The sequence below is a fragment of the Sphaeramia orbicularis genome, chromosome 8, assembly GCF_902148855.1.
Source record: "Sphaeramia orbicularis chromosome 8, fSphaOr1.1, whole genome shotgun sequence".
NCBI lineage: Eukaryota > Metazoa > Chordata > Actinopteri > Kurtiformes > Apogonidae > Sphaeramia > Sphaeramia orbicularis.
The window spans coordinates 11,644,017-11,653,552 of NC_043964.1; the positions used below are offsets into that span (position 1 = coordinate 11,644,017).

Sequence of the window (9,536 nt, forward strand, 5' to 3'; positions counted from 1 at the left end):
TATTAAAGCTGATGAACATAATCTTTACTGTTATTATTGAATATTTAATTCTCCTGAACACTTTTATCATTTAAATGTATAAAATCAATCACATAATTTAAACACATTCACAATCCCAACATTTGAATTCAAGTTAACATTAAAACACCATCACGATCATTGGATTAAATCACAGAATTCAGAATCTGTCAAACCAGGATTATTATCAGCACTAATGTTAGTATTTCAGTGCATTTGGATCCAGATTCATGCACGTTCAAACACTTTACATCATCACTAAGTTAAGTGACTCCAGTAAATCTGAGAAAATCTGTCCATTTGATGAGTTTGTTCCTCAGTGTGTGACAAGAGTGATGATCAGAGGAGCAGAGTTTAGACCTCCATTACTAGGACATGGACAGAAGAATGGGAGGAGTTTATCTCTGAAGCAGCAGCCAGTGAAGGAGTAGATGAGAACTGAAGAATCTACGTCATAAAAGGAGACCAGACCCTCCTCATAATCCACAAACAACCCCACCTTCTGAAGACCAGCCTTCACAGACAGAAGGACCTCAGGATCAGCAAAAGCTTTGTAGTCTCTTCCCTTTGTCAAACAGATGGTCCAGGTTCCGTACCGAGGACTCAGTTGGATCTCTCCTTTCCTGTTGATGGACTCTCTGACCACTGCTAAAATCCATCCAGTCTTTCCTTTGACCTGAACCTCGAAGTAAAACCTGCCTGAAGAGAAACTCTGCTTCGCTAAGATGCAAGGACAAAAAGAGAATCTCTGTGGTTTGTCTGGAAGGTTCTTCTCTACACCACCATCATGAACCTGTTTCCCATCATCAGACAGGATGAGGGTAGGATGTGCTGTATCTGGATCCAGAGTCAGATCCACCTCATACTGTTGGACTCTCTTCAGCTCAGCTTCAGCCACCACCTTCTTCATGTCTTTTGTCAGTTTGTCCTCCAGCTCAGACACCGCTCTCACCACAGTCCCCTCATATGATGGTGCACGGATGCTGACCTTTGTCCAGGTCTTCATGGATGGAGCAGCTTTGACACATGTGAACCTCTGGACAAAGTGGAGGTGGTCTTCAGAGCCTGAGAGCTGCTTCACCTCAGTGCTTCTCTTCTTCAGCTCACAGATTTCCTGTTCCAGCTCTTTGATGAAGACTTCAGCCTGTTTCTCGGTGGTCCTCTGCTTTTTTTGGATCTCCTCAATGAACTGGTCCAGACTTCTCTGAACAGAGTCCATCAGAGCAGTGAAGACCTCAACACCTTCTGCTGTCTTTCTGTCTGCAGCGTTCTTACTGAGCTCCACTGACCGTTGGATCTCCTGGACCTTCAATCGTCTCTCCTGGATCATCTGCTGAATTTCAGCCTCTGTCTTCTTCAGCTCTGTCTTCTGTTCTTCATATTGATTTTTCAGAGGAACAAACTCATGGTTCTTGTGGTCTACAACAGGACAGAGCAGACAGATACATGTGTGGTCGGTTTTACAGAACAGCTCCAGAGGTTTCTCGTGTTTCATACACATCCTGTCTTCCAGGTTCTCCACAGGGGGGATCAGCTGATGTCTTTTCAGTGCTGGAACTGTCAGATGAAGTTCCAGATGAGTCTGACAGTAGGAGGTTAGACACACCAGGCAGGACTTCAGGGCCTTCAGTTTGGGTTCAGAGCAGACATCACAGGGAACTTCTCCTGGTTTGGCAGCTTGTTGGTCTGAGCTGTAGATGTTTGGTTCATGTTGAGCTTCATGTCTGAACTGAGCCACCATCTCTGAGATGAACGTGTTGATCTTCAGCTGAGGTTTTATGTAGAATTCTTTACACATGGGACACTGATATGGGACATTAACCCTCCAGTGTTCAGAGATGCAGGATTTGCAGAAGTTGTGTCCACATGGTATTGTGACTGGATCAGTGAAGACATCCAGACAGATGGAGCACAGGAACTGATCTTCAGATCGGACACGACCGGCAGCAGCCATATCTACCAACAGAACAGATACAACACTGAAATATTTGAATTATATCATCAATGTTTATCATCATGTGATCATTTATAATAAGGAGACTCAAAAGTCCTTTATGGTCTTCAGATAAGTGTGACTGGTCAGTCACATGACTCTACAGCAGTGTTTTAAATCCATGACGTCAGTCCAATACTTTGACTGTGAAATGTTCTGGAAGTTCATTCGAGTGTAACTGTAGAAAATGTTAGTGGAAACAAAAGCAGGAAGAGACGTAGAACCAAACTCCAGACCATCTGAAGGACATGAACTGGATATGAAGATAATTTTAAGTCTTTATTATGAAAGCAAATGGAACAAAGACAAACAAAAAATATAGTTTTGAAACAAAACATCAAGATTTGAAAACAAAAATGAAGGTTTAAAAATTTTTAAGCTTAACAAGATCGATTGTGTACGGAAGCGTATTGCATTCACACAAAAAAATAAAATTCGGCTCTGTTTTTCTGAATTAACAAGGTAATTATCTCGTAATTACAAGAAAAAATAAGTTTTAAAAAATCTGCTCAGTTTTTCCAAATTAACAAGATACTGTTTTCTGAAAAAAGTTAAATTCGGCTCTGTTTTTCTGAATTAATGAGATAATTATCCCGTAAAAACAGAGCTGAATTTAATTTTTTTCAGGGGTGAGCTAAGCCCACCCAAATGTCCGTCTTGCCCACCCAGTCGAAAGTTAGGGGAAAATGTTTATCCAATAGAAAAACATAACAGACTACACTATTACACTCTTATTTGCGATTGGATGGGCAGCCTACAGCCCGCCCTATTCTGTCACTGATTGGTTGTCATTATTGTTTTGCATTTCCTGAGCGCTTCATTCGCTCGTACAGCAGCTCACAGTCTGTTTCTGGGCTGTGGGGAGTTAACGTCCCTCCTTGGTCTCTCTTGCACCTGTTGAGGTTTCTGTTTAATACCACGATTATCAGAGTTTCACTGTATCAGTGGCTTGTTGACGTGCTCTTGGGCTGAGCATCGCCTCCGGGCTCCTGCAGAACAGCCGGCCCAGTTCTGCAGCCACTCACATCATGTTATGTACGCACACACTGACTAAAGCAACACTAATAAAACACACACACTGGGCAACACAACACCAGTAAAACCAAAAAACATACACAGCGCCAGTAAAACACAGTTTCAGTTGTTTGTGCAGTTCTATCTGTGCCACATTTCCGTCTGAGTTTGAACAAGAGTAGACTGCCTTCTTTTTGCATAAATTCTGGCCACAGTGAGAATAATTTATTTTATGAGTATTTAGTATTCATTCTTTTATTTTTCAAGCTCATCCAAGGAAAAGAAATATGCATGAAGGACTTTTAAAATCTTTTTTATTTCATATTAAAGAGTAAATGAACACAGATGAGCTGCCAGACAATTGAATTTCTCTTTGGGGATCAATAAAGGGAGTCTTATACTTATATAAACCCCCAGACCACTTCTTTTGAGTGCCATCAGGACTGCAATTCAAATTGTGAGCCTTCAGGCCACTGTTGCTACCATCTGTACACACCAACCGAGTTGCCCACCTGTTATTTCAACCAGCCCACCCTAATATGACATTCTAGAACCGGCCCTGGTTCTGTGTGTGTGTTTGGAGTTGCAGTGTAGTGTTGAAGCTGTGGATCAGCTCAGATAAACTCACCAATGAGACTTGAAACAGATCTGATGAAGTCGTTTCAGGTTTGTTGGACGGTTCCACAGACACGTCTGCAGCTCTGATCACACTGAGAAGAACCTCTACTTTCATTTCCAGGAAATGATCTGTATTCCATTGAATGTAGCTCCGCCTCTGATCTGTTTCCTGGTTGTTGTGCTTTTGTTTTTTTCTTTTTTTTTCATTCTTTGTTCACTTGGAAAAGCAGATCTTACACAACTTTCCTTTCAGGTACAATTCAATATCCACACATCAAATTTCAACAGAGGTGATGATCCAGGTTTTTTTAGTAGAATATAGAACTTATACAGAAAAAAACAAAAGAAAAATGAAAACTGGGCTGAAGAAGAGGGCTTGTTCCAGTTCTTCTTCAACAAGATAAAACACATTAATGCACAGGTGTCAAACATGCGGCCCAGGGGCCAAATCTGGCCCGCCAAAGGTTCTATTCCGGCCCGCAGGATGAAAGTGCAAAAATGAACCTGAACAGTCCAGGTTGTCCAAATCATTTTGGTTCAGGTTCCACATACAGACCAATGTGATCTCCAGTAAAAATAACAACACAATAACCCATAAATAATGACAACTACAAATTTTCTTTGTGAAAAATTATGTGGAAAAAATTTAAGTGAAAAAAATATCATTACACTGTGAAAATATTTACATTTACAAAACTATTCTTTCACAATAAAATGCAAATAAATACATAAATAAAAACAAAGATGAACAACCCAAAATGTGCAGTTTTAACAATATTCTGCCTGTTACTAAATGTTTTGTGCATTTATGGATCCACTGTGATCTGGAGTTGTGTTAATAATAAGAGATGGAATATTGTAGAAATTGTTCAAATTTTAGTTCCAAACTCCAAAATTTTAACAATATTCTGCCTGTTACCAAATGTTTATGTAACACTGTGTGTAAATGTACATGTATAAATAATAAGTCAAGGCATAATATTATTCAAATTGCACTAAATTTTTCAAATGAAATTTCAGTTTTTTCAGGTTATTCACATCTTTTTTTGTGAAATGTAAATATTTTCATAATTTAATTGTTTTTTGTTTTGTTTTTTTGTACTAAAACAAAAAGAAAAACTTGGATTTGTCATTATTTATAGGTTATTAAGTCATTATTTTACTGGTTTGGCCCGCTTGAGATTAAATTGGGCTAAATATGGAACTGAACCAAAAAGAGTTTTACACCCCTGCATTAATGGGTGTATTAGATCAAAAAAACACAAGCCTGGAGTGCTGCGTGGGTATCATTGGTCTTCTTTCCTAGCTTCTGGTGCTCATCAGCGTTGGGATCCAAATACTAGTTGTTTGTAAAAACTGAGGCACTCAGAGTAGGGCTGAAATTAAAAAGCCTTTATTGAAGCATGGCCAGACAAATAAAAACTGACTTCAGATAAGTGTGACTGGTCAGTCACATGACTCTACAGCAGTGTTTTAAATCCATGACGTCAGTCCAATACTTTGACTGTGAAATGTTCTGGAAGTTCATTCGAGTGTAACTGTAGAAAATGTTAGTGGAAACAAAAGCAGGAAGAGATGTAGAACCAAACTCCAGACCATCTGAAGGACATGAACTGGATATGAAGATAATTTTAAGTCTTTATTATGAAAGCAAATGGAACAAAGACAAACAAAAAATATAGTTTTGAAACAAAACATCAAGATTTGAAAACAAAAATGAAGGTTTAAAAATTTTTAAGCTTAACAAGATCGATTGTGTACGGAAGCGTATTGCATTCACACAAAAAAATAAAATTCGGCTCTGTTTTTCTGAATTAACAAGGTAATTATCTCGTAATTACAAGAAAAAATAAGTTTTAAAAAATCTGCTCAGTTTTTCCAAATTAACAAGATACTGTTTTCTGAAAAAAGTTAAATTCGGCTCTGTTTTTCTGAATTAATGAGATAATTATCCCGTAAAAACAGAGCTGAATTTAATTTTTTTCAGGGGTGAGCTAAGCCCACCCAAATGTCCGTCTTGCCCACCCAGTCGAAAGTTAGGGGAAAATGTTTATCCAATAGAAAAACATAACAGACTACACTATTACTGGCTCTTATTTGCGATTGGATGGGCAGCCTACAGCCCGCCCTATTCTGTCACTGATTGGTTGTCATTATTGTTTTGCATTTCCTGAGCGCTTCATTCGCTCGTACAGCAGCTCACAGTCTGTTTCTGGGCTGTGGGGAGTTAACGTCCCTCCTTGGTCTCTCTTGCACCTGTTGAGGTTTCTGTTTAATACCACGATTATCAGAGTTTCACTGTATCAGTGGCTTGTTGACGTGCTCTTGGGCTGAGCATCGCCTCCGGGCTCCTGCAGAACAGCCGGCCCAGTTCTGCAGCCACTCACATCATGTTATGTACGCACACACTGACTAAAGCAACACTAATAAAACACACACACTGGGCAACACAACACCAGTAAAACCAAAAAACATACACAGCGCCAGTAAAACACACACACACACACACACACACAGTTTCAGTTGTTTGTGCAGTTCTATCTGTGCCACATTTCCGTCTGAGTTTGAACAAGAGTAGACTGCCTTCTTTTTGCATAAATTCTGGCCACAGTGAGAATAATTTATTTTATGAGTATTTAGTATTCATTCTTTTATTTTTCAAGCTCATCCAAGGAAAAGAAATATGCATGAAGGACTTTTAAAATCTTTTTTATTTCATATTAAAGAGTAAATGAACACAGATGAGCTGCCAGACAATTGAATTTCTCTTTGGGGATCAATAAAGGGAGTCTTATACTTACATAAACCCCCAGACCACTTCTTTTGAGTGCCATCAGGACTGCAATTCAAATTGTGAGCCTTCAGGCCACTGTTGCTACCATCTGTACACACCAACCGAGTTGCCCACCTGTTATTTCAACCAGCCCACCCTAATATGACATTCTAGAACCGGCCCTGGTTCTGTGTGTGTGTTTGGAGTTGCAGTGTAGTGTTGAAGCTGTGGATCAGCTCAGATAAACTCACCAATGAGACTTGAAACAGATCTGATGAAGTCGTTTCAGGTTTGTTGGACGGTCCCACAGACACGTCTGCAGCTCTGATCACACTGAGAAGAACCTCTACTTTCATTTCCAGGAAATGATCTGTATTCCATTGAATGTAGCTCCGCCTCTGATCTGTTTCCTGGTTGTTGTGCTTTTGTTTTTTTCTTTTTTTTTCATTCTTTGTTCACTTGGAAAAGCAGATCTTACACAACTTTCCTTTCAGGTACCATTCAATATCCACACATCAAATTTCAACAGAGGTGATGATCCAGGTTTTTTTAGTAGAATATAGAACTTATACAGAAAAAAACAAAAGAAAAATGAAAACTGGGCTGAAGAAGAGGGCTTGTTCCATTTCTTCTTCAACAAGATAAAACACATTAATGCACAGGTGTCAAACATGCGGCCCAGGGGCCAAATCTGGCCCGCCAAAGGTTCTATTCCGGCCCGCAGGATGAAAGTGCAAAAATGAACCTGAACAGTCCAGGTTGTCCAAATCATTTTGGTTCAGGTTCCACATACAGACCAATGTGATCTCCAGTAAAAATAACAACACAATAACCCATAAATAATGACAACTACAAATTTTCTTTGTGAAAAATTATGTGGAAAAAATTTAAGTGAAAAAAATATCATTACACTGTGAAAATATTTACATTTACAAAACTATTCTTTCACAATAAAATGCAAATAAATACATAAATAAAAACAAAGATGAACAACCCAAAATGTGCAGTTTTAACAATATTCTGCCTGTTACTAAATGTTTTGTGCATTTATGGATCCACTGTGATCTGGAGTTGTGTTAATAATAAGAGATGGAATATTGTAGAAATTGTTCAAATTTTAGTTCCAAACTCCAAAATTTTAACAATATTCTGCCTGTTACCAAATGTTTATGTAACACTGTGTGTAAATGTACATGTATAAATAATAAGTCAAGGCATAATATTATTCAAATTGCACTAAATTTTTCAAATGAAATTTCAGTTTTTTCAGGTTATTCACATCTTTTTTTGTGAAATGTAAATATTTTCATAATTTAATTGTTTTTTGTTTTGTTTTTTTGTACTAAAACAAAAAGAAAAACTTGGATTTGTCATTATTTATAGGTTATTAAGTCATTATTTTACTGGTTTGGCCCGCTTGAGATTAAATTGGGCTAAATATGGAACTGAACCAAAAAGAGTTTTACACCCCTGCATTAATGGGTGTATTAGATCAAAAAAACACAAGCCTGGAGTGCTGCGTGGGTATCATTGGTCTTCTTTCCTAGCTTCTGGTGCTCATCAGCGTTGGGATCCAAATATTAGTTGTTTGTAAAAACTGAGGCACTCAGAGTAGGGCTGAAATTAAAAAGCCTTTATTGAAGCATGGCCAGACAAATAAAAACTGAGCCGACGCGTTGCGGCCTATAGGCCTTCATCAGGGCTGATAAAAGAAGGCCGCCCATGTGGATCCTCCTATATATAGGGAGAGGTCACATGACTGGGCAGACCTTAAAAACAGAGATTTAGAGAATTAAAAATTGAAACAGACAAAAAAAAAACAGAGCAATACATAGTATAAAAACAAACAACATAGACATTTCAAGCACTATGAGTCATGTGACCTCTCCCTATATATAGGAGGAGCCATATGGGCGGCCTTCTTTTATCAGCCCTGATGAAGGCCTATAGGCCGCAACGCATCGGCTCAGTTTTTATTTGTCTGGCCATGCTTCAATAAAAGCTTTTTAATTTCAGCCCTACTCTGAGTGCCCCAGTTTTTACAAAAAATTAATGTGTGTATGTTTACATGAACCTAAACACAAATGTATGTCATATAAATCTTTTCACATAACTGATATATTCAGTTCACATCATTTACAGATTTTACATAGTTTGTCCAATTTGACCAAATAGTGGATAAAGCTCCCCTTTGACCCTTGAAACAAAATGTCAACTTCTCCAGAATGTAAATGTCCTGTACGATGTTCATCCAGTCTTCCGTTGTGGGTGCTTCAGACTTTAACCATTTTCTACTGATAGTCTTTTTGCTGCCGAAAGCATTAAAAACAATTTTTTTTTTTTTTTTTTAATCTTTCAGAGTCCAGTTCTCATATGAAATATCCCCTAAAAACAGGGCTTCACATTTACAAGGAATTGTTTCGGTAAACAGTCCCTCCAGGATTTCACGGGCTTTTTTTTTTTTTTTTTTACTGTTGCAGCCTAAAACACCTGATTTTCTATGAAGCTCGATCAATGACAGTGGATGGAGACACTTGGTTTATGTTCAGTTATTGATAGACATGACCCAAAAAGTCACTTTTTCTTCAGTTTTCTCTGTTTCTGATATAATAACCCTCAACTTTAATTTGAATTTTTATGAACATCTACATGATCAGTGAACTGAATAATAGAAAATACACAGTTTTCATTGAAAAAACATAAAATACATAGGATAGTTTTTTTTTTAATAAATGGTGATAAATCATTTAAGAAAGGTGAAATCTAGAAGAACTGCCACAAAAGTAACACTAGGTCTTTATAGGTTAAACCCACATTTTCCCCCTTTGTGACGCACTTTAATAAAACTCAAAACAGGCACTTTTTTTTCAGCGGTAACTTTCCCGGTTATATAAAGGTTAAATAAAATAAAAATAAATCACATAATCAAATCTACTTTTCATCCTGTTGGTGTCACTGACTGTGCTCTGCCACTAGGTGGAGTATTTACCACATGTTTAAAGTTGTATCTAACACATGGAGGACTTAATTGTGATGGACTGTGCACCTGAAATAAATCAACTCTGATTATACGCTGCAGGAGACAAAATAGGAGAACCACTGCCACATGTAAAATTAAAA

At 38.0% G+C, this 9,536-nt stretch overlaps 1 protein-coding gene across 2 annotated transcripts; it reads right to left on the reverse strand.

Moving 5' to 3' along the window:
* Nucleotides 1-6,691, reverse strand: LOC115423915 (E3 ubiquitin-protein ligase TRIM39-like). Of its 2 annotated transcripts, none has more exons than XM_030140946.1 (2): nucleotides 6,668-6,691; nucleotides 1-1,974 (listed from the first exon to the last, which is right to left on the reverse strand). In XM_030140946.1, the coding sequence occupies exon 2, from the start codon at nucleotides 1,970-1,972 to the stop codon at nucleotides 335-337; it is 1,638 nt and encodes a 545-aa protein (XP_029996806.1). In that variant the 5' UTR covers nucleotides 1,973-1,974; nucleotides 6,668-6,691; the 3' UTR covers nucleotides 1-334. The 2 variants fall into 2 exon arrangements, with proteins under 2 accessions (XP_029996806.1, XP_029996807.1); XM_030140947.1 differs by lacking the exon at nucleotides 6,668-6,691 and adding an exon at nucleotides 3,654-3,758.
* Between the last annotated feature and the right edge of the window lie 2,845 nt (nucleotides 6,692-9,536).

Excerpts from the sequence above, each read along its gene's own strand:
- LOC115423915 (XM_030140946.1), bottom strand. The coding sequence starts at position 1,972 with ATGGCTGCTGCCGGTCGTGTCCGATCTGAAGATCAGTTCCTGTGCTCC.